We start from the raw sequence: 16845 nt of genomic DNA, 5'->3' as shown, positions 1-16845 counted from the left end.
TTAACTTTTAAAGCTAAGCCTACTTTGATAAAGGTGGCATTCTGGGCACCCTACCGAGCGACTACTACTACGACTTAAGCACTGACATCCTGGACGCTTCGGGCCTTCGGCCCTACGCGGAGCTCGGCCTTCGGCCTTCGCAATCAGACACTTATACCATTGTTCTGAGATTAAGCGTTGACAGCCTGGACGCTTCGGGCCTTCGGCCTTACATGGAGCTCGGCCTTCGGCTTTCGCATTAGATATCCACACCAAAATTTCACGTAAACATTGCGGCTGTGTCCCTGACATAGCCTCTCTCAATTTTTTCTATCAGAAAAATTCGCGCTCGCTGCGCTCGCGTTTTTCACTTTTAAGGTTAAGCCTACTTTGATAAAGGTGGCATTCTGGGTACCCTACCGAGCGACTACTGTAGTAGTAGTACTTAAGCACTCTAACATCCTGGACGCTTCGGGCCTTCGGCCCTACGCGGAGCTCGGCCTTCGGCTTTCGCAATCAGACACTTATACCATTGTTCTGTGATTAAGCATTGACATCCTGGACGCTTCGGGCCTTCGGCCCTACACGAAGCTCGGCCTTCGGCCTTCGCATTTAGACACTATACTATTGTTCTGTGTTTAAGCACTGACAGCCTGGACGTTTCGGGGCTTCGGCCCTACATGGAGCTCGGCCTTCGGCTTTCACATTAGATATCCACACCAAAATTTCACGTAAACCATTGCGGCTGTGCCCCTGACATAGCCTCTCTCAATTTTTTTCTATCAAAAAAATTCGCGCTCGCTACGCTCGCGTTTTCAACTTTTAAAGCTAAGCCTACTTTGATAAAGGTGGCATTCTGGCCACCCTACCGAGCGACTACTACTACGACTTAAGCACTGACATCCTGGACGCTTCGGGCCTTCGGCCCTACGCGGAGCTCGGCCTTCGGCCTTCGCAATCAGACACTTATACCATTGTTCTGAGATTAAGCGTTGACAGCCTGGACGCTTCGGGCCTTCGGCCTTACATGGAGCTCGGCCTTCGGCTTTCGCATTAGATATCCACACCAAAATTTCACGTAAACCATTGCGGCTGTGTCCCTGACATAGCCTCTCTACATTTTTTTTTATCAAAAAATTTTCGCGCTCGCTACGCTCGCGTTTTTAATACGATTTTAAAGGATAAGCCTAATTTACTTAAGGTGGCTTTCTGGGCACCCTACCGAGCGACTACTACTACGACTTAAGCACTGACCGCCTGGACGCTTCGGACGTTTGGCCCTACGTGGAGCTCGGCCTTCGGCCTTCGCACTTAGACACTTATACTATTGTTCTGTGATTAGGCACTTACAGCCTGGGCGAAGCTGGGGAAGGGCGAAAAAAACTATTGGTTTTGGAGTGTAGTTTTGTTTAGTGCCTACCTAATTGTAAAATATTTTATCTGGCTTCAGTCCGCTAATCGTATCGATCTGTCAACTTTACTTCAAGTTCCGCCTCCAGGGGAGAGAAAGAGAAATTAGGGATGAATTAGCTTACTGACACAGACCGAATTCCACGCGGGCGGAGCCGCGGGCACAGCTAGTAGACAATATTTATAAAGATTTTTTCCCTGAAGGGTTTCATTTCGACTTATTACCTATGTTTTCTATAATAGGTTTCTTCGTAGAGTCGGACCTTCTCACTGCCAAGTTTGTGCAAGGTAAGTGTGGTCAGAATCTATTAAAAAAATTAAATATAACCACCAGAAGATTGTTAACTTAATTACTTATCTCAAATTTCGGAAGCTGGTGTAAATTCGCCATAGCATTCTCTTAACCCTTAAATGCATGATTTTTTCTTTTTGCTCCGAATTAATATATGTATTACATAATTGTTTGCTGATTCTAGGAAAAATAGTAAAAAAAATATAACATCGATTTTCACTGCAAAATCAATGTTAGAAGTTGTATTGGCTAAATTATATTTGTGTAAATATATAGGACATATATAGGACAAATCTTACTATTATCAGAAAGATACACTATTAGTAATATACCTCTGATAAAGTTTTGAAAAATAAAATAAATACAAACCCCGAAAAATCTGCCCAAAATCACATACTAAAAATCATCAACTTCTGGGTTTGTCCAAGTTTTCCGACATTTAGTCTTAAAACAAACGTAATTTTTATAATATTAAATTACTGCCTAAAATGTGATAAATCGGAAAATGGATTCGTTTTATTATTGAAATAATATAAAAGAATAAACAGAATTTGTCTAATTACAAATATAATTAGATGTTTTGGATATGTACGATGCATCGTATACCATGCATTTAAGGGTTAAATTGGAAAAACTATGACAGGTTTTTTCATTGGACTCTTCTTATGATTGAAAAAACCAAACGGGCAAACCTTGAGGTCCTTGATAGTTAGGTACCTATTATCTTCTTATTAGGTAGTCAAATTCCAGACTACTTGTGTAGGTACACTTCGTTTCGCAGATATCTTATTATAATAACAGATGTCCCCTTCTGTTCAGGAAAAATATAGGTACAAATTCGTTTAAATTGCAATTAATTTAGAAACGATAATATTGTTGTTACGGCCGACACACTGTACACAAAGAACGGTTAGTTCTTCGGCATGATAAATGATAAGAGTCCTGACGCGTCGGTTTAAAAATATAAAACATCCAGGATATGAAAAACCCATATATATATAGGTACTTATCTCATACTTTCATCGCAATAACAGTTACATCTATTTTGAACAAAAATTTCGATCAGTGAACTTTAACTGTACCTAATCATTTTAATTTCAGGTTATAATGCCGGAAGGATAATCTTGCTGGCATTATTTGCCGCAATAAGTCAAGTGGATGGTGGTTGCGAGCTGCTCAACTTGGGTCGAAAACCTTGTGAAGGCCAATTAACTTGCACTGATGACTTTGGCTCCGCTATCGCCTCCGTGAGAGATTGGTCATGCAGACGCCATGAAACCTACGACTACTACAACGGTTACCGAAGATTTAGAACCGATGACGACTACAGTCTATTCGTCAAAGCAGAAAATATCGACGGAACAGATTCATTCGACGCCTACGGCATTATCAATGAACTCAGAGACCACATATTGACTCTGTCGATTACCAACGGAAAAATGAACTCTGTCCCATTAGCCATTTATAACGCACACAAAGCAACAAAGATTGATCTCTCTAGTAATACAATAGAATCTTTAAAGCTAGAAGCTTTCACAAAAATTAACAGTCTCAAATTGCTCAACATGTCCTGTAATCAAATAGCAGATTTGGAAGTCGGCGAGAGATCGCCCGGCGCCGGATTCAGCGCGGTACAGACAATAGATTTGAGCTACAACGCTATTTCATCCATCCCCAACAATTACTTCAGACAGTTTCCAGATTTACTTCATTTAGATCTATCTCATAATTGTATCAAAAGTTTCGAAATACTTACTTTTGAAGGCATTACACAGCTCCAGAAGTTATACGTTTCATATAACGAAATAACTAAGTTGGGTGTCGTTTTTGCAAGATTCGAATTTATGAATGAATTGGTTTTAGATCACAACTATTTGACATCGATTGAGGAAAACAATTTTGATAAAATGTCCAAGTTGGAAAAACTTAATATAAGTTCGAACAGTTTAGCTAGTATTGGAGATACATCGTTTGACCATTTGGTTGAATTAAAGGAGTTGGACTTGAGCAATAACACAATTAATACAATCACAAAGCCTATATTTCAGCATAACACTAACTTACAATCATTGGACATATCATCAAATAGAATTTCTAAAATAGAACCAGGAGCCTTTGAAGGGAAGCGTATTGAGGATTTTAAAGTCCATAAAAATCCTATTGCGGGTTCTTTGATCAAAAATACCTTTCTAGGCATTTGTGTCGACAAACTAGACTTAAGTAGTGCTAATGTTACTGAGCTAGGTCCGGAATTATTTGAAGGGCAATTTAAATCTTTAAATTTCAGTAGAAATTCCATATCCAGAATTCATAAAACCACCTTTTATAAACTCGAATTATTGACAGAACTAGATCTCTCATATAACCAATTACAAGACATAGAATTTGACACTTCTAACCTAAACAATCTTTCCTACTTCTATATCAATAATAATAAAATTAAGAAAATCACAAACGAAACGTTTAAATCTCTAACTTCGTTAAAAGTTGTCGATTTGTCTAATAACGCAATTGAAAATATTGAAATACTTTCTTTCCAAAATTTAAAAGAGCTCGAGTCGTTGAATTTAAATAACAATCCTCTTGTTGATGTAATCCCTCCACAAATGTTCCGTGGACTAGCTTTGACTACAGAGCTCGATTTTACTAATTCCAAAATAAACACGATTCAAAACAACGCATTCAACGGAATGGAGTCCTTAAGAAAGTTTAATTCTACACATAGTAAGATATCAGCACTAGAAGTTAATATATTTAATGGCACTTGGTCAATTGAAATTTTGGATCTATCTTACAATCAAATAGAATCTTTTTCAATAAATAATACGAATATAAGATCTGTGAAAGATTTATATTTACAATACAATAAACTTCAAAATGTGACAGATGAAACGTTTTCAGGGCTAACTAATTTAAGTTCATTAACTTTAAAGGGGAATAATCTCATTAACATTGAGAATAGAGCTTTTCGCGAATTAAATAATCTACTAAAGCTTGACATTTCAGCCAATAAAGACGTGGTATTTAATTCATCAATATTTTCGAATCTGCAGTCACTCTCTGTAGTCCTACTTGATCATGTGACAACAATATTTACTTTCGAGAGTATAGTGAACACTACAATTACAAACTTAGATGTGTCTTTTTGCGAAATATCAGATATCAACGCAGTCCAAGTGTTCCATATTACAACTCTCGAACGGTTGAATCTGGCTTCTAATAAGATTAGGGCAGTCGACAAGACATCGTTCCAAAGGTTACGTCAACTTGCATGGATCGATCTCAGTAATAATAAGCTTTCTAGTATCCAACCAGGGTCTTTCAGAGATAATGAAGACCTGAGCGTTCTAAATTTAAGCAATAACTTTCTATCTTCTCTAAAGTTTGGTGTATTTGATGGTCTAGCGAATTTAAACACTCTTGATTTGTCAAGTAATACGTTGCATAGTTTTAGTGCAAGCATATTTCACAACACACCTCTTGTACGAGTAGTTTATGTTGACAATAATCTAATAGACGATGTAAATTTTCAAGAGTTTACTAAAGAAAACATTAGAGAGCTTTACATAGGGGGCAACCATGTACCTTGCAGTAGATTGACCGAATGGAAAAAGAATATTGATGTTCATCAGCACGAGCCCGTACTGTCCGTTAAAGCGAAACATGTAATATATGATAAAGAGAATGTCGATGGCATAACTTGTAAAAGTAAGAGTAAATTTAACGACTTTGGTCAGAACAATAGTAACGAAACTGCTCTCGCGGCAATGTTGTCGAGTTCTTTGGAAGAATTCCGGGTCACAGTCGAAAGGTTTTTGAACCGTAACGATTCTAAAATTGATCTTGAGTCAATCGGCCTTCAAAAGGTGCCTACTTCAATTGAAAAATTTCTAGAAGTATTTAACAAAAGTGAGACAAGAAATAATGTTTTCCTTGAAAAACTAATGAATATTAACAATAGCACGAACAGGGCTTTAGAAAACATACAAGAATATGTAAAGCTTCGTAATGTTATAGCGGTCAATTCTCAAACAGATTCGCCAATAAGGAATGATGAAATAGAGAAAACAATCATTGAAATGTTATCGAAAGAAAAACAATCTATGAAAAATGAAATTAAGAATATGTTCGATGATTGGAAATCGAATAACGTTGTAAATAATAAATTTGAAGCTCAGACCGCTAGTGATGGAGGCTCAACTAATCTGAGGTCTGCATTATATTTCATAGCAACGTGCCTTGCGGCACTCCTTGGACTACTAGTTTTAAGTCTGATATTCTTTTTCTTTAAGTTAAGACATGCGTTTAGTAACCATTTGTCGCACAGCAGACAATCAATATCTAATGTGATGGAAATGGAATAGTTTTAAATACCTATAGGTATATGTTTATGAGTTGTAGATATTTTTATAATATTCTTAATGTGTAATTGTACTTTAAAAGTAAGCTTAAATTAAAATGTTTACTTGCTTAAATATGTTTTATTTTAGATATAATGTCAAAAAGAGCGAAGTGATGATTTTTAAAGCTGGTAGAGAAAGTTATCCGACGGTACCGCTACTGGCACTCTACGATGTCCCTTTAAACTTCGTCACTAAGTTCAAGTACCTGGGTCACTGGGTAACTGACGATCTGAGTGATGATCTGGATATTGAGCGAGAGCGTAGGTCGTTGGCTGTCCGATGTAACATGTTGGCCCGCAGGTTCGCGAAATGTACTGTACAAGTAAAGACTACACTTTTCAAAGCGTACTGTCAGTCATTCTACACATGCAGCCTGTGGACCAACTATACGCAGAAGGCATACAACGGCCTACGTGTCCAATATAATAACGCGTTCCGGGTGTTGATGGGGTTGTCGCAATTTTGTAGTGCCTCTGGTATGTTTGCCGAGGCACAAATTGACAGCTTTGCGGCGATAATGCGCAAGAGGTGCGCTTCACTGATGCGTCGCCTGCGCGGCAGCCCCAACAGCATTCTGAGCGTGTTTATGGAGCGCGAAAACGGCCCCATGCTCAGCCGTTGGCAGAGACTGCATGCAGTCATCGCCTAGTTTTTAGTTTTAGTTAGTCTATTTTTATGTCATACTAACACTAGTAATAAGATTTTAATTTTAATCGTTCACTAACCATGTATGGACCTTTAGTCTGAAATAAATGTTTTTTTTTTTATAAGAATGGTATGTAGGTAATTTGGTTAAAGGTATGGGTACAAACGTAGTCTCCATTTTCCTCCTTGAATATTGACTTTCTAGAAAACCTTTTTACACAATGTACCTACCTATTGTGGGTATTTGTATAGCCACCATAATGTAGGACCGTGGCTCGTGGGAGTCGTGGGTATTCGTGGGTTACTAATGGCTCCTCTACACGATGGGCCAGCGCCGGCCACTCCAAGGGACGCAGCCATACGGTAGAATGAGATAGCAATATCACTTGCTCCCTCTAACGCATAAATGCGTCCCTTGGAGTGGCCGGCGCTGGCCCATCGTGTAGAGGAGCCATAAAATATTTCTAGTTCGCCATACCATTAACATTCCGTAAAATAATGACTGGGCTACAGGAAAAGTTAAAAAGCGGCCAAGTGCGAGTCGGACTCGCCCATGAAGGGTTCCGTATTTAGGCGATTTATGACGTATAAAAAAAACTACTTACTAGATCTCGTTCAAACCAATTTTCGGTGGAAGTTTACATGGTAATGTACATCATATATTTTTTTTAGTTTTATCATTCTCTTATTTTAGAAGTTACAGGGGGGGGGGGGGACACACATTTTACCACTTTGGAAGTGTCTCTCGCGCAAACTATTCAGTTTAGAAAAAAATGATATTAGAAACCTCAATATCATTTTTGAAGACCTATCCATAGATACCCCACACGTATGGGTTTGATGAAAAAAAAATTTTTGAGTTTCAGTTCGAAGTATGGGGAACCCCAAAAATTTATTGTTTTTTTTCTATTTTTGTGTGAAAATCTTAATGCGGTTTACAGAATACATCTACTTACCAAGTTTCAACAGTATAGTTCTTATAGTTTCGGAGAAAAGTGGCTGTGACATACGGACGGACAGACAGACGGACAGACGGACAGACAGACAGACATGACGAATCTATAAGGGTTCCGTTTTTTGCCATTTGGCTACGGAACCCTAAAAAGCGGCCAAGTGCGAGTCGGACTCGCCCATGAAGGGTTCCGTATTTACGGGATTTTGACGTATTAAAAAAAAACTACTTACTAGATTTCGTTCAAACCAATTTTTGGTGGAAGTTTGCATGGTAATGTACATCATATATTTTTTTTAGTTTTATCATTCTCTTATTTTAGAAGTTACAGGGGGGGGGGGACACATTTTACCACTTTGGAAGCGTCTCTCGCGCAAACTATTCAGTTTAGAAAAAAATGATATTAGAAACCTCAATTTCATTTTTGAAGACCTATCCATAGATACCCCACACGTATGGGTTTGATGAAAACATTTTTTTTTGAGTTTCAGTTGTATGGGGTACCCCCAAAATTTATTGTTTTTTTTTTCTATTTTTGTATGAGAATCTTAATGCGGTTCACAAAATACATCTACTTACCAAGTTTCAACAGTATAGTTCTTATAGTTTCGGAAAAAAGTGGCTGTGACATACGGACGGACAGACAGACGGACAGACGGACAGACGGACAGACAGACAGACAGACATGACGAATCCATAAGGGTTCCGTTTTTTGCCATTTGGCTACGGAACCCTAATAAAAGGTTGTAAATTGTGAAAAAATTGTACATTATTGTCGAGGCTCGGAAGTAGCTGCTTGCTGTAGCAAGTAGCCTTCCAGCCGAGTCATATACAGTGTGGAAAGTTAACTCGGGCCCTGGAGGGAAACTACCTTAAATCCTTGAGCTAGCTCATTTTACTTAAAGGAGACATTCTTTTATTTTGAAAAAGAAACAAAACTGCATTCAAAGATTTTCTAAAACTCGCTTGACTCGCCCGGGACTCGAACCAACTAAAATTAAAAAAAAAACACACACTCTATTTTATTATACTAATCGATAGTATTAATACTCAGGATAAAATTTGTCTAACAAACATTTGGTTACTGTTCACTTTTAACAAGTAAAAGACACGTAACAATTCTGTTATCTCTCTAACATTCAAAGACTTCGTATGAAGTACACGCTTGCTAATTTATCGCTAAGTATCTTGTTGAAATTGCCAGGGCTTACCTCAATGAACATTTCAATACCTGGATAGGTACAAACGGGACGATTAGATGGCCTGCAAGAAGTCCAGACCTGACGCCCATGGACTTCTTTTTATGGGGTTATGTAAAAAATTTTATTTATGAAACTTGCTATGAAACCGTTCAAGAGCTAAGGGTTGCGGTAGAAAATGTTATTAGGAGCATACACCACAACACTTTGATGAAGGCTACAAGAAATGAATTTCAACGGCGACTAATTTTGTGTAGACGGAACCACGGGGCTCATTTCGAACAATTTATCAGTTAAATAATTTAAGTGTAACAAATTGATAGTAAAATAAAGTTAACGTTAGATTTATCGATTGTTTTTATTTTTAAGACCAAATGTTTGTTAGAGAAATTTTATCCTGAATATTAATACTATCGATTAGTATAATAAAATAGGATGTGTTTGTTTTTTTTAATTTTAGTTGGTTCGAGTCCCGGGCGAGGCAAGCGAGTTTTAGAAAATCTTTGAATGCAGTTTTGTTTCTTTTTAAAAATAAAGGAATGTCTCCTTTAAGTAAAATGAGCTAGCTCAAGGATTTAAGGTAGTTTCCCTCCAGGGCCCGAGTTAACTTTCCACATTGTATAGTGTTTTTCACAAAAATGGTGCAAGAAATAGAAATATTTTACAGAAGTAACGTTCTAATTTTCACAGAAAAAAGTAATACCATTGAAAAGATTTGCTTTGCCGCCTTTTATATAAAAAAAGTGTACTTATTTTTAATCGACGAAAAAAACGGAGGAGGTTCTCAAGTCGACGCGTATATTTTTTTTTTTTTTTTTTTTTTTTAATGTATGACCACGCATAACTTTTTACAGAGTAGTTCGATTTTGATAATTCTTTTTTTATTGGAAAGGGTATAGCCCGAAGTTGGTTCCATATAAATTTGGAAAAAAAATCCAACCTTAAGGGTAGGAAAATAGGGTATGATTGATTTTTCACTCACCGATTGTAACGTATGACCACGCATAACTTTTTACAGAGTAGGTAGTCCGATTTTTTTCATTCATGTGTCGCGCGCTCTTAACAATGCGTTAAAACTAAAATGGAAAAATAAACACTTTTTACAAAAAAAATAAAACCGACTTCAAAAAGGATGAAATAAAATATTATCCTTTTTGAAGTCTATGCGTTACCAACTGATATGTTTGAAGTCGGTGCCAAGCCAAGTAGTAACAATACCAGGCAAAAATAATCGGCTTTATGGCTATAAATCCCATTTTTGACTGGTATTGTTACTACTTGGCTTGGCACCGACTTCAAACATATCAGTTGGTAACGCATAGACTTCAAAAAGGATAATATTTTATTCTGCTGAAAATACGCCAACCTATTTGAGACACCTAAATAGTCGCGGTACCAACATTAAAATAATAAGTACTGATCATCTGTTTGGTTGTTTAATGGACCTATCATTTGATATAGCAACTTCAACTTTTAAAAAGTTAGGTATTCGACAAATAATGGAATTTGTATGCAACATTGCCGTCCCGAAATCGAGACTGCAATGTTTTTAAACTTTTTAATTTTTTGATTGACCATATACTACGCACTTCACGACCTATTTTTTAACTGACAACGTCGACTTTGCCGTCCATTTCTGAGAAATAGTACCTAGGTACATTATTGTCGAGGTTCGGAAGAAGCTACTTGCTGGCTGAGGATTCGTTTTAAACGGACGACCTTGGGAGTCCGTTTAATTGAATCCGAAGCCAGCAAGTAGCCTTCCAGCCGAGTCATACGAGGGGCGTTCAAAATATTCTCGGTATTGATATCTTACGACCTCTTCTAAAATTTCTTTCGTTACTGGCCGCTAAGGTTTATTCATTGACATTAAAAAAAAGTATAATTCGAACCGAGATAGTCTTTTGTTTTTCTGCAATTGCTGAACAAACATGAACATCATGTGCGAATTGACAATGTTAACTAAATTAGAACATCGATGCGTGATAAAATTCTTGACAAAACAGGGTAAAAATCAAAAAACCATAAAAGAGGAAATGGATTGTGTTTACCGTGAGTCTGCTCCTTCTTTATCTACCATTCAAAAGTGGTCAAGCGAGTTTAAACGCGGAAGGGAGAGTATTGAAGATGACCCTAGACCTGGCCGGCCTGTAGTAGCTACTTCACAAGAAAATATTGATAAAGTGGAAAAACTTATATTGGAAGATGGTCGAGTGAAGGTAAAATCTATAGCACAAGTAACCAATCTCTCTATTGGTACCGTACATGATATTATACATGACCATCTTAATATGTCAAAAGTAAGTGCAAGATGGGTTCCGCGAATGCTGACTCGGCTTCAAAAAGACATGCGTGTAGCTTGTTGTTCCGATTTTATTGACCTGTGCGGTGAAAATCCTGATGAGGTGCTGCAAAGAATAGTTACTGGAGATGAAACCTGGGTTCATCATTATGACCCAGAGAGTAAACAAGAGTCCATGCAGTGGCACATTAAGGGTTCAGCTCATCCCAAAAAGTTCAAGGTCATCCCTTCAGCTGGCAAGGTCATGGCCACGATATTTTGGGATTGTGAAGGAGTATTACTAATCGATTATAAAGAAAAAGGTGTAAATATCACACCACAGTACTACGCTAACATTCTACGTCAATTAAAGGATGTAATTAAAGAAAAGAGGCGAGGAAAGTTAACCAAAGGTATTCTGCTTCTGCATGACAACGCCCCCGTCCATACTGCTCATATTGCCAAGGCAGCTATTGTTGAATGTGGGTTTAAAACTGTTACTCACCCACCGTATAGTCCGGACTTAGCCCCCAGCGACTTCTTTTTGCTACCCAATCTTAAAAAGGATCTGCGTGGAAATAAATTTTCTGACGATGAAGCATTGAAGGCGGCAGTGGAGGAGCATTTTTACACGAAAGATAAAAAATATTTTTACGAGGGATTAAAAAAAAAAAATTGATCGATCTTTTAAGTGTATGAACATAGGGGGGGAGTATATTGAAAAATAAAAATATCAAACTTTTCGTACTTGTTTGTTTTCATTCTCATACCGAGAATATTTTGAACACCCCTCGTATATAGTGCTTTTCTCAAAAATGGTGCAAGAAATCGAAATATTTTACGGAAGCAACGTTCTAATTTTCACTGAAAAAAGTAAAACCAATAAAAAGATTTGCTTCGCCGCCATTAAAAAAAAATTGTAGTGTATTTTTCTGCTGAAAATACGCCAACCTATTTGAGACACCTAAATAGTCGCGGTACCAACATTATAATAATAAGTACTAATCATCTGTTTGGCTGTTAAATGGACCTAAGCCTTCATTTGATATTGATATGGCCATTTTAAAAAGTTTGGAACTCGACAAATAATGGAATTTGTATGCAACATTGCAGTCCTGAAATCGAGACTGCAATGTTTTTAACTTTTTAATTTTTTGACTGACCATAAACTACGCACTTGGCGACCTATTTTTTAACCGGCAAAGTCGACTTTGCCGTCCATTTTTGAGAAAAGGAATGTTACCAATGAAACAGCTGTCTCTTTTTCGATTTGCAAATCAATCAACTGACAGAAGGCTTGTGACGTCACGCAGCGCAATGGCGGGGGAGCGCGCACATTCGTTCAAGCAGCTGCCCGCCATTTTGGATTCTCACTTTAACAACAAACAAAAGGCAATGTAAAGCTAAAGTTAAAATTAAGGTTATTAAATGACAACACGTAATTAAGTGACATGTCGTGGACAATCGAAAGTGACGTAAAACTCATTAATTTAGTTAAGAAATATGATATGTTTTACAATCCTAAAAGCAGCGATTATAGAAATGTAACGTTGAAAAGTGACGTGTGGAAAAGAATTGGGAGTATTCTGGACAAAACAGGTACGTTTTAGTAAGAATTTCCATTTCATAACCTATTTGGATATTGCAGAGATATAGCTGTACCTATGATTTCAGTTGAAAATAAAATGGGTCACTACTTTTGTTACGTTACCATAGATAGGATTAGGGATTAGGCGTTTAGGTCAGTGACCGATACGAGTCATACGAGTGGCAGTCGAACTAGTCGAACTAGGAAGCTATAGTAGTAGTATCGCCGTTTTTTTAAAGATGGCGCTGTAATCAATTTTTTCAATCGTATATGTACACGCATAACAATGAAATTTGTCAACATTACGCCGTGTTAATTAATTTGATATAGTTAGTATGTAATAAAAAACCGTAGCCTTGGTGAACAAAATATAAAAAAAAATCGTAAATAAATTGCTTACAAAAATTATACATATAGGTAGTAAAAAATGTACATATAATATAAGAATGTTAACTAAAGAAAGGACGCTTAGTACGAGGAATTCCGCCCATTGACCCGCCTTCGTATCTCTATCGCACGCGCGTTATTATTTAATTATATTACAAGGGTGCGGAGTTTTAGGGTCGACAATGCGCGCGTAACTCCTCTGGAGTTGCAGGGGTACATAGGCTACGGAGACTACTTACTATCAGGCGGGCCGTATGCTTGTTTGCCACCGAAGTAGTATAAAAAATATTGCTGTCCCGCCCATGATGCCGGTGATCAATGCCACTATGCGAGCGGGACAGCAATACTAATTATCCACGTGCAATATAGGAACATTAGGAACAGGGGGCCGATTTTTGTATTTCGTGCGCTCGATTTCGTGTATTTCGTTCAGTAATATCTCCATTACTAGGCATATAAATTCTACTAATAAAATTGAAAACGAGTGTTCAATACCAATCGATTCCAAATTTCTATCACTCGTATTTCAAAAATTAGCACTTCGCCGTTTTTCACCGATTTTCGAGTGACGAAATCGAGCGATCGAAATTCAAAAATCGGCCCTCAGGCGGGTCTTTAGTAAATATCAGGAAACCTCAACTCAGGGCGGCTTTAGTACGGAATTTAGATAACCGAATAAAGAAGTCGGCTTTAGCCAACCTTTACTACTTTCTTCTTTTTTTTACAGATGAAGACTGCTGCAGAAGGTGGGGCTACGTGAGAGGTCACTACGTTAGATGGAGAGGAAAACCTGCGCCAAAAAGATTAAGTGATGTTATCAAAAATGGCTTAAAACGAGCTAAGCTACTTACATTCTTAGATGAATATCGTGGGAAATATTATACCAATGACAGTAGTACTGATCAGAGCGTCACCGAGCCTCCGTCAAGCGAAGTCAGCTATGAAAATTATGATGACCTTGATGTTGACGAAGACGATATTGTTGAAGTCAAAACCGAAAACTATGACATTGTCGACCTAGAAGATGACAAATTTTATAAAGAAACAGAAGAAAGGGAAAATGCTGAGCCGAAAGCAAGTACAGAAAGTCCGAATAAAGATACTAATTTGGACAGTTTTGATGAGACGGACCATTTTTTTGCATCAATGGCGAAAATCGCAAAGAAACTACCCAGACGTGATCAAGTTATGTTGCGAATGCAAATAGCTACGATGGTTGGGAACGCAGAGTTGAAGCAAATGGAAAACGATCACAAGTGAATGTCTTTGACAAGTGACTGTGCAGTTTGTAACAATGAAGAGGCAACAGTGGTGTAGCTAGACGTGAGTGAAGCGACTTTTTGGGCACGACTAAGCACTTAAAGGGGCCACGCGGAAGCCAACCCTTTTTATAACTTTGGGAATAAACTATGAAAGAAAAGGGCCTCGTAGATGTGACTTCGCCCTCAGCTAGTTCACACTACGCCACTGAGCGACAAGATGCCGTGTCGTGTAAAATTGTAAATGTCATTTTTTCATATTCTTTTCTTGTCCAATTCCTGTAAAATAGGATATAAGTATTTTATGAATGTTACATGAACCTAGGTTGTCGATAGTCGACATTGCTTGTAGAACCGATGCTTGCTGTAGCATTATTAGGGGAAACTAATTAGTGGTGGCCAAGAATTGAAGGACGCAATCAAAGAAAGTACCCAATGATCTGGTCAAGAGTGCAGAAAAGACAACTGTTGGGTGAAGCGTATGACCGGTCGTTGTGGAGATCCTAGTGCTGGCGTAAATCGAGTATTGAACGTCTTTTGGTTGATATAATGTTGATGAACTCGCATTTAAATCTGCTTTGCAGGTAAATGTGTTTTATTTTTTATTATTTAACGACGCTGTAAGCGGTTATTGAACATTTTTAAATGCTAATAATTTGTATGTACATATGTATCCTAGCATAAATCTCCGCCTGGTAATGTACAAACATATTGAAGTAAATAGACGATTTAATACAAAACAGATTTTTATTTCTGAAGTTTGAGCCACTTGTAAGTACCCTACCCCCTTCCTTCCTTAAGGTGTACCCTAAAAAAAGAAATAATCCTCAACAAACAATAATAACACTTTAACGTGACTTTAACGAATGGCCCGATTCTTATTCTGTTGTTTATTTTTTTAAGAGATATAATACAATTTGGCTGGTTCGTAAGTGCGCCATTCTGGGTGGAATAAACACGAGATCAAAACTTGTCCGATAAAAAAAAGTTTGTAATTTTCTGTTGAGTTTTGAAAATACCAAACGTTTTCGTAAGGCCTAATATAAATTTGTGAGTTTTACTTACGTGGGTAAGTAGGGACAAGGGACACACAGAATGAGCAATGAATATCATTACTCGTATCTCATTCTAACAAATAGCTTTGTCCCCACCAAAAGTTATTGTCCCTACTTTAAAAAAGTCTATTTTTTTATTCAGTAGACTAAAATGACATTTCATAGTATGAAATGTGTATGAAACGATACATGATGTTCATACTATGAAATGTCATTTTAGTCTACCGAATAAAAAAATTGACAGTAAAATTTCATAGGAAGAATTTTAGGGCATACAGTGAAAGTGCACTTTATTGCATAATATTATTAATATTTCTCACTCGGGAATTCTATTCAATATTCATCCACCAAATTTACTTGAAATGTACCAAAAAAAAATCGGCAACAAATTAAATAAAAATCGGGCCAAATCTGTTATCGAAAAAGCATCGAAAAAGCGAACCTTAGCGCCATCTCTAAACGTGGGCAGTTACTTAGCGACGTTCCGAAGTTCGTTGAGGTTAGCGCAGTGTTAACGTCATTGTAGTTACGACTTCGGCGTTTAGATGGCGTATAAATATGACAAATACAATTCTTGCAGGCCCCCAGGCTCCTTGAAAGATCTTTGAAATATCCTGCAGGGACGCGCGCCTGTTTTGGTCCTACAACAAACTTTTTTTTAAACATTTTAACATAACACACACACACACATGTAAACTATGTTCTGCGTGCGTGTTTTTAAAGTTTACCAGAGGTTTAAGAATGAATAGGTATCTCTACAAGCAAACGTCCCAAAATAGTTATTTACAGTACATATATATGGGGCTACTTTTCCGCACTAGTGCGTAAAATAGCACTTTTCGTGCGTATGTCGAAACTTTAAAGTGCCATATGTACTGTAAAACGTTGTTCGATACACGTGCGAATAGGTAATTCGCAACTCGTGTCGATTTAAAACACTCCCTTCGGTCGTGTTTTAATTTATCGCCACTAGTTTCGAATTTCCTCTTTTTCGCACTTGTATCGAAAATAACTATTTTGGAACGTTGGCTTGTGACGATGTTTGTGAACTCGACCGTACATGTTCCCTCTACCATGTTGTAAAATATTTGCGCCGTTGGCCATAACCTATTTAAAGTCCGGATCTCAAACTCCTAACAGCATTGTAACTAGGGTTGCCAGATGATCGGGATTTGGCGGGATTCTCCCGATTTTTAGCATGTGTTCCCGATTCCCGACAAAGTGAAAACTGTCCCGAAAAACAGCTTCACGTTATAAAACAATAATTTCAAGTTCCGAACTGTCGTCGAGCCGAGCGACCCGCGTCGAGCCCGTCAGCGTGCCCGCGTGGCGAGATTGGTCAGAGCAGCTGACGTGACGTAGTGCCAATAATGTAAAATATCGTTGTTTTTAATA

At 37.7% G+C, this 16845-nt stretch overlaps 2 protein-coding genes and 1 long non-coding RNA gene across 3 annotated transcripts; 2 read left to right on the top strand and 1 right to left on the bottom strand.

Annotated features, from left to right (window-relative positions):
• The first annotated feature begins 2773 nt into the window (after window positions 1-2773).
• Window positions 2774-6046, top strand: LOC134655271 (toll-like receptor 3). The gene has a single exon (XM_063510721.1). The coding sequence runs from the start codon at window positions 3121-3123 to the stop codon at window positions 6043-6045; it is 2925 nt and encodes a 974-aa protein (XP_063366791.1). The 5' UTR covers window positions 2774-3120; the 3' UTR covers window position 6046.
• A 6193-nt stretch (window positions 6047-12239) lies between these two features.
• On the bottom strand, window positions 12240-12403 carry LOC134655562 (uncharacterized). Its single transcript, XR_010097439.1, has 2 exons — window positions 12339-12403; window positions 12240-12288 (listed from the first exon to the last, which is right to left on the bottom strand). It is a non-coding gene; the product is annotated as an uncharacterized LOC134655562 (long non-coding RNA).
• Window positions 12404-12490: 87 nt separating this feature from the next.
• Window positions 12491-14602, top strand: LOC134655410 (uncharacterized). Its single transcript, XM_063510873.1, has 2 exons — window positions 12491-12760; window positions 13864-14602. Exons 1-2 carry the CDS (start codon window positions 12613-12615, stop codon window positions 14394-14396), a joined length of 681 nt encoding a protein of 226 aa, XP_063366943.1. The 5' UTR covers window positions 12491-12612; the 3' UTR covers window positions 14397-14602.
• Window positions 14603-16845: the final 2243 nt, after the last annotated feature.

Source organism: Cydia amplana, chromosome 16 (genome assembly GCF_948474715.1).
Source record: "Cydia amplana chromosome 16, ilCydAmpl1.1, whole genome shotgun sequence".
Taxonomy (NCBI): domain Eukaryota; kingdom Metazoa; phylum Arthropoda; class Insecta; order Lepidoptera; family Tortricidae; genus Cydia; species Cydia amplana.
Note: the sequence above shows the minus strand (reverse complement) of the source record. Positions and strands in the feature narration are given on the sequence as shown.

Coding starts and splice junctions, on each gene's coding strand:
- LOC134655271 (XM_063510721.1), top strand. CDS start 3,121: ATGAACTCTGTCCCATTAGCCATTTATAACGCACACAAAGCAACAAAG.
- LOC134655410 (XM_063510873.1), top strand. CDS start 12,613: ATGTCGTGGACAATCGAAAGTGACGTAAAACTCATTAATTTAGTTAAG. Junction 12,761..13,863: donor GAGTATTCTGGACAAAACAG/GTACGTTTTAGT, acceptor TTTTTTTTACAG/ATGAAGACTGCTGCAGAAGG.